Source organism: Diuraphis noxia, unplaced genomic scaffold, assembly GCF_037042655.1.
Source record: "Diuraphis noxia isolate RWA-SAM2 unplaced genomic scaffold, SU_Dnox_SAM2 contig0004, whole genome shotgun sequence".
NCBI lineage: Eukaryota > Metazoa > Arthropoda > Insecta > Hemiptera > Aphididae > Diuraphis > Diuraphis noxia.
In genome coordinates this window covers 44,268,654-44,287,187 of record NW_028301714.1, presented here as the reverse complement: position 1 = coordinate 44,287,187, position 18,534 = coordinate 44,268,654, and the positions used below count along the sequence as shown (strand labels likewise).

At 30.6% G+C, this 18,534-nt stretch overlaps 1 protein-coding gene and 1 pseudogene across 1 annotated transcript in view; one reads left to right on the top strand and one right to left on the bottom strand.

Moving 5' to 3' along the window:
* The window catches only part of LOC107169557 (uncharacterized), an 80,891-nt gene that overhangs the window by 21,002 nt on the left and 41,355 nt on the right, over positions 1 to 18,534 (bottom strand). Inside the window, exon 4 of the mRNA XM_089227331.1 lies at positions 3,629 to 3,670. Coding sequence (XP_089083457.1) covers positions 3,629 to 3,670 — 42 coding nt within the window. The remainder of the gene's footprint in view (positions 1 to 3,628; positions 3,671 to 18,534) is intronic.
* On the top strand, positions 15,046 to 17,250 carry LOC149056099 (uncharacterized; annotated as a pseudogene).

The following is an 18,534-nucleotide window of genomic DNA, read 5'->3' as shown; positions in this document are numbered from 1 at the left end:
AAAATTTTTTTTTATATCTAAGATTTGAAAATTTAATTCAAGATTCCTTATAAGTTTGTCTACCTTTATCAGAAAAAAAATGTCCACTGGAAAGTTTTGTGAGCGTTCGAAATTTACAAATATTGGATATTCACTAAATTTCTTATTAAGCAATTTTCTTATTTTGGTGTAATTCTAAATCGAATGACCGCTGGTACTTGAAATTTTCACTGAATGTTTATATAAGCATTTGCTATACTTACACTTAACAGATAAACCGTCTCCGCTCAGAATCGTTTTTCGTATACGACGATATAATATCATTGGATTCAAATTTAATTCCATCCATTACAGTAACCTGCTTGTAACCTATTGTACAACAGAGCGACACTCACTTTGCCGCTTTTTAATTTTTTTTTTAATTAGACACCTTTATAATATGACACAAATTTTTATGACTTAAGTCAATACCCCGTTTACATTAGACTACATTATGCATATGAAAAATAAAAGTGTATTATTTGGTATCAAATTCATTAAATTCCATCTATCAATTCAATTTTAATAATAAATGTGATGAATTTTCTGAAAGCTTTTTAATTTAAAAATATTTATTTTACATTTTCAAATCGTGAATATAGATTTTATACCATCATTTTACTAATAAACATCATGCATTAATAAATTACCTAAAATACTAATAATATAGGTAGAGGATACTAACTTAACAACGTATCAATTTATCATATTATTTTAATATTTTGAATAGTTCAAATTTAAAACATAGCATCAGTTATAACATCTTATAATCTATTCAGAATTTTAAGAAATATTATTGGTATGTAATTAGATTAGATATAACAATAATTATTAACAATATTTAATAATATTAAATTTATAAGTTAATATTAAAATGTATTTACAACATTTTAAGTTGAGATCCAGAGAAAACTACAATATAATAATAATATGTTTATTACAATACTGTGCAAACTATATTTCTTAAATGTACAAAACGATAAACTATATAAATATAATTTAAGATAGATTTATAATTAAACCTTATTTACCTACTAAATATTTTAGTGAAATAACTTTCAATTTCAATTAATGTTTTCTATGAAGTGAGACGCATAATGTAGGTATACATTTTTAGCAGAGTTTAAATTCCTCAAAATAAATGATCCCAGATAAAAACTTAATAGGTATTCTATAAGAATTTTAACTTTACCCTTTTTTAATCTGTGACTAGTGGTATAAAAAATAGTTTTTGTACTCATGAATGTATCCAATATAATTGGTGAATGTTGTAAAGAAATTTAACAAAACCAATATAAATTGAATGCCCATCCACAATAATATTTAGTGTAATCGTTTATTTTAGACGATAGATGAACTTACATTATTCGTTTTAATTTAAAATTACCTAAAATAAATTTGAATTTTCAAAACTAATACCTACTAGTCACTTATTTATTTATTGTGAGATAAAATTGATTTTATGAAAACTCATTTGTGTAATTATAAAAATTTAATGAAAAGAAAATATTTCAATACTATTAAAAATAGAATTTCTAATCATCTTTAAAATAATAATAGATGTTTGTAGTTGTTTTTTACTCTTCAGTAAGCAATGAATGTATTGATTTTACAACTGCAATACATTTTGTAGTAGAAAAAATCGATTCGATCATCAACATAGGTGCAACTTTATTTTATAGACGTTTAAAATTCAAATATTGATAAAATTGGATGTCTGAACGAAACTTAACGAAAGGTATAGGTTATTTTAATGTTATTAAAAAATATTATTCACAAGAACTTGAATTTTTTCAATTGTATATAATATTATTATCAATATTAACTATACACAACGAAATAGATAAAAATATTTGTCCAACATACGCGAATCTTTGTATCTTTAAAAATATGCATGTACTTCAGACACCTAGGCGGTCTTTGATCACGTTTGTTTTTCTTAAATAGTGATATTATTGAACATAATGAACATATTTAGTACATATTCAATGACCCCAAAAACTCAATATTATACTACATTACAAAAAAACCATTCTACATTTATTAAAATAAAATGAATTTAATTTAAGTATTAACTGTTTATAAAATATATTTTACTTCTATGAAAATATTTTATAAAAAATGTATAGGCAATTTATATTTGATAATTTTTTGTACAATGTTATTAAAAAATATTTGTATATTCAAATACTTTATTTGAATAATATCATTAAATATTTAATTATTATACAAATCATAGTGAGATCAGATTAATTAGAACTAATGTTTTTTTTTTATTATTATTATTATTATTATTTTTATTATTATTATTATTATTATTATTATTATTATTATTACAACAGCCTTAATTAACCGATAAATTCTGCCCAAAACATAAAATTAATGTAATTACCTAAGCTATGAGTGAATATGAATTCATACTTAATATCTACATTTATAAATATTGTTGCATATTCAGCATTTATATTATATGATATTACACCTATACTGTTTATACCTACTAACAATAATCATAAGTATCATATTACGATCGGTGGGGACTGTCTATCGGTTATTAGCGAGTAGAAATATATTGTACGTCATTACGATTTATACTGTTAACAATAAATGTCTATATAATACGTTTATGTTATTATTTATATTTATAATACATAACAAATATTTTTTTTATTTTTAATGTATGTCGACTAACCACATATAAATATATTTGATTAATGTAAAATAAGTATTATATACAATTGTAAAAACTTGTAAATACTATGTCAAAACATAATCGTAATTGTAAATTTATAATATTATAAAAATACTTGGTATATTGACACAATTAAATTAATAAATAAAATAAAAGTATTATATAACACATAATTAAAATTATTTTTCCTGATAAAATGTATAAGATAAAAATAATGTATACAATGTTATTCCCAGTTTTGTTTGTTTTTGCCAACGCCAGGTGTTTTTCCTCTTAAAAATACTTGCTAAATTCAATTTTCCACCAGAAAATATGCTAAACTTAAAATTTAAACATTATCTCTACGAAAAAAAAATGTTTGCAGACAGAAAACACACACACACACACACACACACACACACACACACACACACACACACACACACACACACACACATCACTGTAATACATCCATCGCTCCACTCAGAATCTAAAATTATAATTTACTATTACCTAAATTTTTATGTTTAATAACAACATATTGAAAAAAAAGATAATTATAACAAAAAGTATCTAAAATACCTATTATTGGTTATAAAGCTAACTTTAAAGTATACATTTTTATTACTTAAGTAAGTCTATCATTTTTTATAATTAACAATAGATAATTTAATATTGACATTTCTAGGCTATATAATAAAACCTTAGTATTATAAAATTGATTGTATACATAAAAATTATTATAAAATACATTGTCCACCAAGGCGCCTGAAAAAGAACTGGGGCAGCGACCTACTCTCTCCTAAAAATTCGCTTTCCATGGAGGGCCACCACTGGGTGACTTCCCCCTCCTGACAATCAAATCTCATCCAATTTACTTATTGTATAACTTGTAAATACAAATTGTAAATACATTGTAAAATTGTATATTATACTCACTGAAGCTGGTTTCTCCCATATCACCGATCATTACGTCAGACTCTGTAAAACAATGAATCAAGTTTTAAAATTTTTAATGATTAAAAGTAAATAATATTATACATTACTGAAATATTAAAATACGAATAATAATTTAGCTGGCATTTCATGATTTTATCTTTAAAAAAAACTCGGAAAGCTACTCTGCTATATAGTAGGTTAAAGGTTTCGAGTGATGTGTTAAACTAGAATGCAATGATTAATAATTGCATACAATAAACCATTAAGATCTAAGCTGATGTTTCAACCTTTATTTCTATGAGGATATTTTATAATTTATTTATATTACTAGAATATTCTTAATTTGCTACTGTAGAACATAATGCTGCTTGTATTAAATCAAGTATTTTAACCTAGTTATTAAATTAAGTATAGTAAAGACTCATATACCAAGTTTTACTTTAGTTTAATTATTTGAATATATATGTAATACTATAATAATATAATTTCCAAGAATTGAGAGACTATAATAGTTAATATGCTCGAATACATTTTTTTTAATCTCTTTGTAACACATTTTCTCCAGCTTAAGCTATTCTTAATAGAGATACCAAATAATACTCTAAATGGAGTAAAATTATGCAATTTATAATGTGACATTATGCATTTTTATTTATATTCTGATTATAATAATTATTGTAAAAATTTAATCTTTATAACTCACATTTTATAGACAGCAAATAATTTTCAAAATATTTTGTCTATTTTTATTTTATTTAAATTTGAAATGACGACTATTTATTTCCGATGTCATTTTTTTTTCTAGGTAAAAAACTTAACAATTAACAGTTCTTCATAATTTTTCTTATAGAAATCATAACATAACAAAAAAATATATTTGAAAATTTTTTTACATACACATTTAATGTTTGATAAGTTCTTATTTTTATGAAATTCTTCAAAATTGAAAAAATTTACAAATTATTTTGTGGTTGAAAATCTACAATGGCTTATAATTTCTAACATTTTAAAAATGATCGAAGTTACACTTAAGTCATTCTTACAGGTTCTTATAAATCTAACAAATACAAAATCGGACATTTAAACAATAATAACGATTTAAGTTATTTTTTTGATTGATGTTCAAAAAATATTATTTTATAAGTAATCAAGTTTTTACGCATATTATTTTTATTTTTTTCATACACAATGACAATTTCAAATTATTTCGAATAGTTTTAAGTTATTTCCTACTATTGAAACTGGTCGATAGTTGGTCATTATTGACTTAAAAATTAATAGCAATAATATATGGTATTTTAAAATAATTTATAAATTATAATACAATAAATATGATTTTTTTTTATTTTTGAAAATTGGAAGTCAACCTTTCTTTCAACTACTACATCAAAAAAAAATTAGTTCCTACTTATACCGTACATGATCTGACATACAAAATATCAAAACAGTACTTCTGTATTAGTAAGTTTAGATGTTTATTTTCAGGGAAACTTTAAATAATAAAAATAAATTAAAAATAAAGTATTATACTTAGTAATTTAGACTAACGGTTTGTGGCTGCTCAGAATATTTTTCATATATTTTGATTCGTAGTTAAATAATAAATTTAAATTTAATACATCCTTTACAGTACATACGCAATAACAAGGTATACTCGGCAACTACTATATGACAGAGCGATTCCCTGATTTTGTTAATTAGCATTATCATCATAAAGTTTTAGGAAAATAATAAACACTTACACATTTGTACTACCTATTAGAATTGTTATGTATTGTTTTTCATAATTTTGTTTTTTGTACCTATTACCTATATTATTAATATGATACAATTTAAAATCTTAAACTGTTTTTTTTTTTAAGCAGCCAAACATTAAAAACTAATTTTTTTTTAACTCTGACATCACTCAAAATCATTTTACTTCAAATTTAATGAATTGACAAAAAAGTTATAATCCATCCTGTACCTTTATAGTTATCATTTTCAGTTTTTGTCGACGCCATATAACACTATATAGCCACCGACCGGCTCACCACACACACACACCCACATCACATATCTGTTACCTGTTTGTACCTATATATTTATATTTTGTATTATTGTTTTTATTTCTGTTTTAATTGTCCGTATCAACTGTGAATTATTATTTCTGTTTTAATTATCGTATATTATATAATATGTAGATTACGTGCGATCGCCCGCCGCTGTTAAGCGAATATACTTAGCACGGCCGCCCAACCAAACCAGTCTAGTTTTCGGAGTATCACGAGAAATACTCGCAAAGAATTACGTGCGCAAATCGCCGTATTTTTATTTTATATAGTTTTTTTATCGGCACGACGTACCAAGTATTATTTTATGTCTTGTGAGCGCGAATCGCCACATTAATTTATTTAGTATTATTATAATTCGTAATTCGTGTGAGCGCGAATCGCCACTTTAATTTATTTAATATTATTATATTGTACGGGCGCTAATCGCCACAGATTATTATTTTTACTATTGTTCCGGCATAGTGTGTATGTCGTGAATTATTATTATTATTGTTATATTTTTCTATTTTGTATGTGTGAGTGTGAACTTTTCCGTATAGCTAGGACCAGCTGGCCAGACTGCGCTCCACAAATTGTGAGTTTTTACTATTATTGTTATTTATTTACACTATTATAATATTATTATTTTTACCGGCCAGAGGGACCGTAATTTATATATTTATATTTGTCAATTATACAAGCTCACATAGCAGCGTATATTATATCTTGTTGGGCCAGGAGGGCTACGTATTATATATTTATATTTGTCAATTATACAAGCTCACATAGCAGCGTATATTATATCTTGTTGGGCCAGGAGGGCTACGTATTATATATTTATATTTGTCAATTATACAAGCTCACATAGCAGCATAATATTATATTTTTACCTGTTGGGCCAAAAGGGCCGTAGTATCATTATTACTGTTTATTATATATTTATCAGCATTTAAATTGAGTTACCATTTTTACTTAGAGTTACCTATCTCCTTTATCAGTTAAGAACACACACACACAAATATACACATCTACACACACCACCACACACTAGCACTCTCTGGTCTTGCTCGGCGACCCCGTCCACTTCCCTTGAGTCGCTATATACACGTATACACATTTACACAGGTCGGTCGGTGTGTGCGTGCGCTACGAAGTAGTTGGGTAACCGGGCGCGCGTATTATTATCTTACGCTCCCGGCCCGTTCATTTTGGTGACCTCGACGTGATATTGTATTAGTTCACATTGATTATGGGTTTAGACGAGAGCGATCAAAGGATCTTAACTGACCTAAAGAGGAAAAGAGGTGTCATAAAGGCTTCGTTAACACGAGCTCGAAATTTTATGAATACATTTAATCCGAGAGAACAAGCTATTACGTTAGTGGAGTTCAGGCAGGAAGAACTGCCGCAGATCAGCAGGAAGTTCGATGAGATACAATGTCAAATCGAACTTCTTGATGTTGACAATTTTGAGGATAATGAGCAGGCTAGAGAAGCCTTTGAAAATGATTATTATGCGGTTCGCTCGGAGATGCAAGAGTTGATTAACCAGGAGAAGTCGCATAACTCGTCGATGAGTAATAATTCATTAATTGCTAGTGCTTCGCATTCTCAACAAGCGCGGCTTCCTCCTATTGAAATACCGAAATTTGACGGTAATATACAGGAGTGGAATTCCTTCTTTGACCTTTATAAGGCAATGGTTCACAATAATGAGCATTATTCGTTAGCTCAGAAATTCTCCTACCTTAGATTGGCACTAGGTGGTCCAGCATCGGATATTATCAAAGGGATACCGATCACAGAACTCAACTATGAAGTAGCTATGAGAAAATTACAACAGAGATACGAAAACAAAAGCTTGGTTATTCAGTCGCATATTCGTGCCATTCTTGACGCACCCCGAGTAGAGGTCGCTTCGGCGAACGAACTGCAGAAGCTGCATTCATGTGTCTCAACTCATATCGCCGCACTTGAGTCGTTGTGCCAACCGATTGAGCACTGGGACGCATGGCTCGTAACAATTATTTTGAGGAAATTAGACCAGACCACAAGTCATGAATGGCAGTTGCGTCGAACTAACACAGATTTACCAACATATATCGAGCTGGAAGAATTCATTGCAAGTCGTTGTATTGCATTTGAGAGCTCCGAAACACTAGATGCTAATGAAAAGGGTGAAAGGGCAAGATATCCGACGAATAGCGCAATTACGAAGAAGACGTCTAATCATACAGCTACAAGAAAAGGACTCATAGCCTCAATCCCCAATAATATAAAATGCAGCTGCTGCTCTGAACCACATAAACTATACGCATGTGGTAAGTTTAAAGATCTATCAATAGGAGATCGTGTCACAGTGGTTCGAGACTCAAGATTATGCTTCAACTGTTTTTCTCCAACTCACATGGCAACTGTATGCAAATCTCTTTATGGTTGTCGTATATGCAGACGAAGGCACAACACACTGTTGCACTTTGACAAGGATCCAGAGCCTCAACAACCCACTGAAAGGGAACGGGCTACAACAGAGACGTCAAACGTGTCGGCAGCTGCATCCGCTTTTAATGGACTAGAACAAAACTACACGTTTCTAGCAACTGCAGTTGTCCTTGTTACTGATAGGCGAAGCAATCAGCGTAAGTGTAGAGCTCTACTTGATAGCGGCTCACAGGTGAATTTTATATCAGGGAACCTCGCCAAGTCACTGCAACTAGAATGTAAAAAGTCTAACCTACCAGTCGGTGGTATTGGGGCGAGCCAAGTGAGAGCTGTATCCTATGTTGAAGTCTTAGTTCAATCAAGACTAAGTGATTATTGTGTTAAGTTGGTATGTTACGTGTTGCCAACAATTGTGAATAATTTACCATCATGTGAAACGCCAAAAGAGGGTTGGCAAATTCCAGATGATTTGATGTCACAACTAGCAGACCCTTTCTTTCAAAATCCAGGGACAGTTGATTTATTAATAGGTGGTGGAGTATTTTTTGATGTGTTCTCAACTACTGTACCTCGGATACCATTAAACGTCAAAAATGTAGTTTTGAACTCCAGCAATCTTGGGTGGATAGTGACCGGTGAAATAGGAGTAGTGACCTTAGTTGGAATTCATTCAGTCGGCGAATCTTTAGAGGAAGATTGGAAAGCGATTATGGTCGGTGAGACTTCCAGTTTCGGACGGCTATCGAAGGCAAATCAAAGATGTTTGGAAGAGGCAGAAACGGTTGAACATTTTAATCAAACTACATACAGAGATGAGGAGGGACGGTTCATAGTACGTCTGCCAAGGAAAGACACAGTGAATGAGTTGGGTTCTACGTTGGCTATGGCGACATCCCGATTCCTCAGTGTGGAACGCAGATTCCAGCACGATGAGAAGTTTAGAACTGAATACACAAGGTTCATCAATGAATATATTGAAATGGGACATATGGTAGAAGTCGTCGATGAACTAGTGCTACCAAAACCATCTTTTTACCTACCACATCATGCGGTCCTTAAAGGCTCAAGTCTGACAACCAAGCTCCGAGTTGTGTTTGATGCGTCAGCCACAAGCTCGTCAGGGCTATCGCTCAACAAGGTATTGAAATGCGGTCCTACCGTGCAAGAGGACGTATTCGGAATACTTACCCGTTTTAGAAAACACCAATACGTCGTAACATCCGACGTCGAAAAAATGTTCCGTCAAGTACGCGTCTCAGAGGATGATTGGAACCTGCAACGGATTTTGTGGAGACAAAATCCGGAAGAGCAGTTGCGTACTTATCAATTGACGACTGTGACCTATGGAACGACACCAGCGTCATTTCTGGCTACACAATGCCTAGTTGCTTTGGCAGAAGAAGTGAAGGAACAATACCCCGAAGCGTCAAGGTCTATTCTTCGTGACTTTTATATGGACGATTTAATGACAGGCGCGGACAGTGTGGAGGACTGTTGTAGAATTCAGAAAGAGGTAAACTCTATCCTTGATTCTGCAAAAATGCCACTGAGAAAGTGGTGTTCAAACTCACGAGATATAATTGAACAAATGGGTAAACGGGAAGGTGATACGTTGTTTACACTTGAGATAGGAGATGGAGAAATAGTGAAATCGTTAGGACTGGAATGGAAGCCACTGTTAGATCAATTCTTTTTTACTATATCTCCTATTTTACAACCGAAATGTTTAACTAAGCGAGTGATATTATCAGATCTCAATAAGATTTTTGACCCTCTTGGGTTTTTGACACCCGTGCTGATAAAAGGAAAAATTTTTCTGCAACAAATGTGGGCAGAGAAAATGGATTGGGATAAACCGTTGCCAATAGCCATGCAAACAAAATGGAGCGCCTTTTACCAAAGTTTAGGGCAGTTGAAGGTATTAGAAATTCCAAGGAAAGCGATTCCAAGTCTGTCGAAGGACATCGAAGTCCATGGGTTCTGCGACGCTTCGGAAGAAGCGTACGGCGCGTGCATTTATGTACGTTCTATAGATGGCAACGGAATATGGAGTTCGAGACTCTTATGTTCGAAAACCCGTGTAGCACCTTTGAAGGGAACTACCATTCCACGCTTAGAGCTGAATGGGGCGCTATTACTTGCCGAATTAGTCAACAAAGTGTCAGAGTCATGGGCCTTCCAGTTGGGAAGTTGCCAATTATGGACTGATTCGATCGTAGTCTTGAGTTGGATAAACAGTCAGCAAACCAGATTAAAATCTTACGTTCTAAATCGAATATCTCAAATTTTGGAATTAACTGATGCGACCCAGTGGCACCACGTACGTACAGCCGAGAACCCTGCTGATGTTATTTCCCGTGGCATAAGTGCCAAGGAGCTGTTGGGAGCAGATCTCTGGTGGCATGGACCAAGATGGATGTCAGATCAAAAAGGCCAATGGAATACTTCAGAAGTACAGTTAATCAAAGATGAAGAGATGCCGGAACAACGGACAGTAAAACTTGCATTAGTGATTTCTCTACCATTAACTAAGCTCTTCGACGCGTTCTGGAATTGGCACAAACTAGTACGCTCAGTAGCATGGCTCTTACGATTCAAAAGGTATATGAAGCTAAAAAGAACTATTGAATATCCAAAGCATTTATTAGTTCCCGAGTTACAAGGCGCTAAAGCCGCTGTGATCAAATGGGTTCAGAGAGAGTCATTTCACGAGGAGATAAAATCATTAGAAGCTAATAAGGAATTACCTCGAAGAAGCAAAATCAAGAATTTGCAGCCATTCATAAAGGACGGGATAATCCATGTCGGAGGGCGCCTAGAGTATTCCAACATATCTGAACAGCAAAAGCATCCATTAGTACTACCAGCAAGCCACAAAATAACGCGCTTAATATTTGAAGATCGGCACCGAGAATTACTGCACTGTGGACCACAGGCCTTGTTGGCCGAAATAAGAAGAATGTATTGGCCACTGAGAGGACGAATAATGGCACGTTCAGTAACATCACGTTGTGTTCAGTGTATAAGGGCAAGACCTAAGTTTTTGTTACCACTCATGGCCCCATTACCAAAGGATCGAGTACAATGCTCTCGGCCTTTTGCTATCGCTGGGGTAGATTTTGCTGGTCCGATTGTTATCAGAAGCGGAATCCGTCGAGTAACCGGCATCAAAGCCTGGATTGCTGTTTTTGTGTGTTTTTCGACTAGGGCAATTCACTTAGAGGCTGTGGAAGACCTAACAAGTGCTGCATTCGTAGCTTGCTTACGTCGATTTATGTCAAGGCGTGGAAAATGTAAGAGAATTTATAGCGATAATGGTACTAATTTCGTTGGGGCGCAAAAGGAGCTCACTGCATACATGGACAAAATTGATAAGCGAATGGAAGGAGAAGGAATCGAATGGAGATTCAACCCCCCATCAGCCCCTCATTTTGGAGGGCTTTGGGAGAATGCTGTGAAAAGCACAAAATTTCATCTCACAAGGATAATGAAGGACACACGGCTCACTTTGGGAGAACTCAGCACGTTATTATGCCAGATAGAGGCCTGTGTAAACTCAAGACCAATGACACCTCTGAGTAGCGATCCGGCTGATTTAGAGGCGCTAACACCAGCGCACTTTTTAATTGGTGGGCCCATGTTCCTACCACCTGAGAATGATCTCACAGAAGCCGAGCCAAATGGTATACGGCGTTGGAAAAAGGTACAATATCTGATGCAAACATTCTGGAAACGATGGGAGAGTGAGTACCTGCCACAGTGTCAAGTGCGCGGTAAGTGGTTATGCAGTACAAGACCAATGCAGATAAATGACGTAGTGATAATAAGAGGAGAAAGCAATCATCCAACCAAGTGGAATTTAGGAAGAGTCATCCAGCTTCATCCGGGTAAGGATGGAGTTATTCGAGTGGTAACTCTTCGCACGGCCAGCGGAGTGGAAATGCGTCGACCAACAGTGAAACTATGTTGCCTTCCAGTGCATGATGAGGACTCAAGTGTTGAAAAATCAGATTTTCAACGGGGGGAGGATGTCGACGCCATATAACACTATATAGCCACCGACCGGCTCACCACACACACACACCCACATCACATATCTGTTACCTGTTTGTACCTATATATTTATATTTTGTATTATTGTTTTTATTTCTGTTTTAATTGTCCGTATCAACTGTGAATTATTATTTCTGTTTTAATTATCGTATATTATATAATATGTAGATTACGTGCGATCGCCCGCCGCTGTTAAGCGAATATACTTAGCACGGCCGCCCAACCAAACCAGTCTAGTTTTCGGAGTATCACGAGAAATACTCGCAAAGAATTACGTGCGCAAATCGCCGTATTTTTATTTTATATAGTTTTTTTATCGGCACGACGTACCAAGTATTATTTTATGTCTTGTGAGCGCGAATCGCCACATTAATTTATTTAGTATTATTATAATTCGTAATTCGTGTGAGCGCGAATCGCCACTTTAATTTATTTAATATTATTATATTGTACGGGCGCTAATCGCCACAGATTATTATTTTTACTATTGTTCCGGCATAGTGTGTATGTCGTGAATTATTATTATTATTGTTATATTTTTCTATTTTGTATGTGTGAGTGTGAACTTTTCCGTATAGCTAGGACCAGCTGGCCAGACTGCGCTCCACAAATTGTGAGTTTTTACTATTATTGTTATTTATTTACACTATTATAATATTATTATTTTTACCGGCCAGAGGGACCGTAATTTATATATTTATATTTGTCAATTATACAAGCTCACATAGCAGCGTATATTATATCTTGTTAGGCCAGGAGGGCTACGTATTATATATTTATATTTGTCAATTATACAAGCTCACATAGCAGCGTATATTATATCTTGTTGGGCCAGGAGGGCTACGTATTATATATTTATATTTGTCAATTATACAAGCTCACATAGCAGCATAATATTATATTTTTACCTGTTGGGCCAAAAGGGCCGTAGTATCATTATTACTGTTTATTATATATTTATCAGCATTTAAATTGAGTTACCATTTTTACTTAGAGTTACCTATCTCCTTTATCAGTTAAGAACACACACACACAAATATACACATCTACACACACCACCACACACTAGCACTCTCTGGTCTTGCTCGGCGACCCCGTCCACTTCCCTTGAGTCGCTATATACACGTATACACATTTACACAGGTCGGTCGGTGTGTGCGTGCGCTACGAAGTAGTTGGGTAACCGGGCGCGCGTATTATTATCTTACGCTCCCGGCCCGTTCAGTTTTCTAATTTAAAAAAATTTTCCGTTAATTTGTATTCTTCAATTACAGGATGATATATTTGTATATCATAAATGTTTACTGACATTTTTCATTTCACTTATTTTTGTGTATACCTAAACTATAAAAATGAGAAGAAAGATATTCTTCATGGAAAGGTCATTTCAATTTCGTAAATTTTTAATAATATAAAGGAAACCAATTTTTATATAACCAACAGTGGTCGGAAGCTATTATATTTACTGCCATGATATCATGATATTATTTTAAAATTAATTTTGATTTATGAAAATCATATCCAGCTGACCCCGTGCACTTTGCCCTTAAAACATAAAAACTCTTTAGAAAATTGTGAATGTACAACTCCTTTTGGGTGTAACTCGCAGCAGCAAGTGCAATTCAGCCACTCTGGTAGGAAATCCGTATATTAGCGGCTATTTACTACAACTCAGTCTATTCTAAAATACTAATTTTTACTAATTATTTTTCTATCATCAATAGTAACCATTTTTAACCAACGGCAACCAATAACATAAAGCTTACTTTACAGTGGTAAAGGCCAGAAAATAGTGTGATGCATATTGTAACTTTTTTCAAAATTAAGTTATACCGTCTAATTACTTATAATACTTATGTATAATATTTTAAGTTAAGTCTTGAAGGTTTGGTTTATTAAATTGTCTTTATTTCCATAATAAATAGAAGTAACTATTTAATTTATTTTTATAAATTATATTATATTATTTATATCAATGACAATATTGACACTTACTTTTACATTTAATTTCGAGTACAAATTTAAATTAATTATTACATTCATTTTGTATTAGTACATTCAATAAATATATGAATTGATTGATTCTTAAACATTTAGTTCCTCACTATACATAATTATAAATTCTTATGACCTTATTTATAGTACTTAAAGTATTTATAATATGTTTTAATTTTTCTAACTACCAGAATATTTAGCTTGTAAATAGGTACTTGAATTAATTGTTATTAAATATTTACCGATGTATGTATAGTTAGTATATAGTTACATTTCTACCCAATCAATCATAATTATAGTTTATTATGAATCTCATAATTTTGTTTGAATAACTTTAATTTAAAAGATAAAATATTTAAGATATCAATTTTCAAAAATGTCTAATATCATATTTTTAGTACCTACAAATTTACATTTTGAATTTTGAATTATTTAAAAAAAAAATCATTATTATTAATATTTATTTTTAACTCTTAAACCATACGCATGAGATTATTAAAAGAATCGATTTATATTTCAACTAAAATAATAATACATATTAACTGAAACCTGCAAATACTTACATAAATGGTAAATATATAAATGTATAAATAATATTTCTATTAAAAATAAGAATGTATTTTATATCTATAGAGTAGATGAATTCAATATCCTATATTTCTATAACACGTAGAAATGAATATTTACAATTTTGACAACCAATTAATTATATTCTCATCAATCACAGTGAAAAAAAGATAAAAGAAAATAACCTTTCAGTAAAATATATTGAGATTTATTTTTCTTGACAATCATTGTGTTATTCTATCACAGTTCTAAATACAATTTTGAAGACTAGACTGACGTGGCATTCACTTATATTTTTATTTTAAGTCTATTTTATCTTTTTTCAATATGACTGACAAACCAATAAGTATTACTAAAGATGTGAACACAAACATCTGGACAATTCACGAATAAAAAAATAGTAAATAACAAATGACATCCATTAAATTAGCAACAAACGACCGTTAAAAAAAAGTTTGATTTGTTTTTTTTTTTATAAAATGCATACTATTTAAATTCTTAAAATTGATTTTAATGATAAATCAAATATAATATTTAACAAAATACAAATTATTGTAATCAAATATTTCATTCTATTTTTACAAAATATAAATATTATTTGTTGTTAATATTTCTGATTAAATAATAATATTGAATCTAATTAGACTAATTTAAAGTTATTATAATCACATTTTAACTATTATAAAAATAGTGTTCTATAACTCATAATGATATCTAGTGAAATGTTCAAATGATTCTAAGGAATTTTTTCAATTATGGTAGTTAAGATATATTAACCCATATTAATATATTTTTATTTAAAAAAAAAAATGTCATTGATCTCGTATTGGTAGATACCACTTTTGATTGTCACTTAAACACTACCAATTACCAAATTTTATAATCCTACACTGATTTAAAATCCTCAATAAAAATCATCTATACATGACTTAAGATTGGAATGTATTTTATACCATAAATAAACTTTCAATAAACTTAAAAACAAAAATAAAGACATCATTTTATTATAGCTAGCTGAACTGCATTATTGATTTGTAAACATATAAAATACTAAAAGTTTAAATTAAAAGTGCATTTAAAATTTCCATATTGTTTTTATTTTAATACATATATAATTTTAATGAACTTTTTATTCTTAATAATTATAGGCAATACAATTTTAAGCACCCAGTCAATTTTTTTATCGCCATACATAACACCAAATATCAATAACAGTACAATAATCGAATTTCAGATTTAATATTATTTCAAATTAACACCCACATTCAAAGTTTTCCCAAACGCAGTTCTCATTACAGTAGACAAAACAATAATGAAAGAAAATATTTATCTCCAGAATTAAATATTAGTAAAATGTACAATATGCAGGTAGAAAAATATGAATCAGAATTTTGTCAACAATTTAGAAATGGGGAGTAGTCAAGTATGATTTTTCAGCCACCACTTTAACAGTAATTTCAACTATCTTTTGGCTCTCCAAGGTCTGATAACTGCCAGACCTGTGACAAATTTCAAAATTTAATAGAAGGTGAAAAATATAATCAAATCAAATCTTGAAACTGAAAAAGACATACATTTAACTAAAGCACAGTTATTTTACACGGATTTAAAAGAATTATCGACTAGAGCTAGAACTGACCCAAATATTGATGTTTTGTCTTTTGACTTTGAGCAAAATATGCCACTTCCCCACATACCTTGTAGGGATGTGTTTTATAAAAGACAATTATGGTGTTTTAATTTTTGTATTTATTCAGCAAAAACTCGTCATTCACATTTTTTTATGTATGACGAATCTTTGGCCAGGAAAGAACAGAATGAAGTTATAAGCTTTCTCACTATTACTTCCAAAATATATTACAGCAGGGAATGAAAACTGTGTACCTATTTTCTGACAATTGTAGTTCTCAAAATAAAAACAACGCCATCATTCAATATATTTATTCTGTTGTTCAAAAAATATGTTTGGTTTAGAAACTGTTGTTCAAAGATTCCCTGAACCAAGTCACAGTTTTTTACCCTGCGACCGCTGCTGTTTTGGTCAAATACAGCAGAGAAGAAGAAAAATTGAAAGAGTATCTCTGCCAAACCAGTATCAAGAAATGTTGAAAAAAGTTTGTCCTTCAAAATTCAATGTTATTAATGTAACACAAAACATTATATACAACTTTTCTGAATATCTTAAACCATTTTTTTTTTAAATATTTAATTAGTACTAATAAACAAAAATTTACAATAATGACATATCGTACACTTAAATATTCAAAAGAAGGACTATTTTGTAAAGTTATTGCTAATTCAAATGGAGAAGAACATTTAGGTATGGACAAAAATAATATGATAGGCACATTGTCATTTGAGAATCTTCAGCAGCTCTATCACTCAAAAATTAAAATTAAACCTGCCAAATTAATTGACATACATAGTCTATCAGCAAAATATGTTCCACAATAATATCTATACTTTTATCAGAGATTTGAAGAAGTCGATACAACTGTAAAGGACCGTTTAACTTCAGATGATGAACTATAAAAAGCAACATAGGTACACTAATAAAAAGTAACAATAATATACTAAAATGTATTATATTCATTATTTTATACACCCTTTTTAAATAAATATAATTTTTATATTTCAGAAATGAAGAAATGCCAATCATGTATACTATATGTAATACAAAGATTATCTGTCTTTTTAAGATGAATGTTTGGTTAATATTATTATTTATTATTAAATTTTAGATAAGTACCTAATATAAATACTTTAATATTATTTTAATATGATGGTAATAACAAAAATATGTTTTTCAAGAATGAAAAGATATTATTCCTTATTTATTAAGTTGGACGATTGGTGATTATAAAAATCATTATAATTTTAAACAAAAGGTAGATTTCAATAATTGTTCAAATTAATAGTACTAATCACTAGGATAAATTTGTTTTAATTAGATAAATATTTTGTTTTGTTCCATAAAAGATGATGTTCATGTCAAATGATTTATAAATTAATATTCTGTATTTTTTTAAATATTTAAATGTAATGCTAAGATTTGCCTATTCAAGATGAATATTTGGGTTATTATTATTTATTATTAACTTTTAGGAAGGTACCTACTAAATATTTTATTTGTTTTTTTAAATTTGTATGCTCTAAATATGTTGTTATTATGAAACTTATATAAAAATTAAAAAATTAAAAACATAATATTTCCAAAATATAATTTTTTTCCCCATGCTTACCTATCTATTATTTTTATGAAAAACTATAATGTTCATATTTAATCAAAGAAATCTTTGTAAAAATATGCTTAAAAATAAACTGTATTATCATGAAAAAACAAAATATATATAAATTTTAGTTTTGAAATTTAGCACTTTTCTGATCAAAAACTAGATAACTCATAACATGGAGTTCAACATTGAAAAATATTTTCGGTTACTAAATTTAAATTTAGGATTTTGATATTTAGATATAATTATTTATTGTTATGTCCTCGACTTAAATATACCAACAGATTAATCCTATATTTAATGCAAAATTAAGGAAAGTGTTATATCTTCATCCTGAACTTTTTTCCAAAATGGATTATCTGCTTATTGCACCGGACCCTTCAATTATTAAGTAGAAATTATTTTCAATTATTTCCACTGAACTAAAGGCCTCCTATTCTGGTACAATACTCAATTTCTTTAGATGTTATAAATATCCACTTCAAATTTACAGATGCAAGCTTTGGCAACCTCAATTAAAGCATCGATTCAGTAATCTAAACAAATAGTCTAGAATTTTGAGGTCAAACAGGATTGTTTGTTA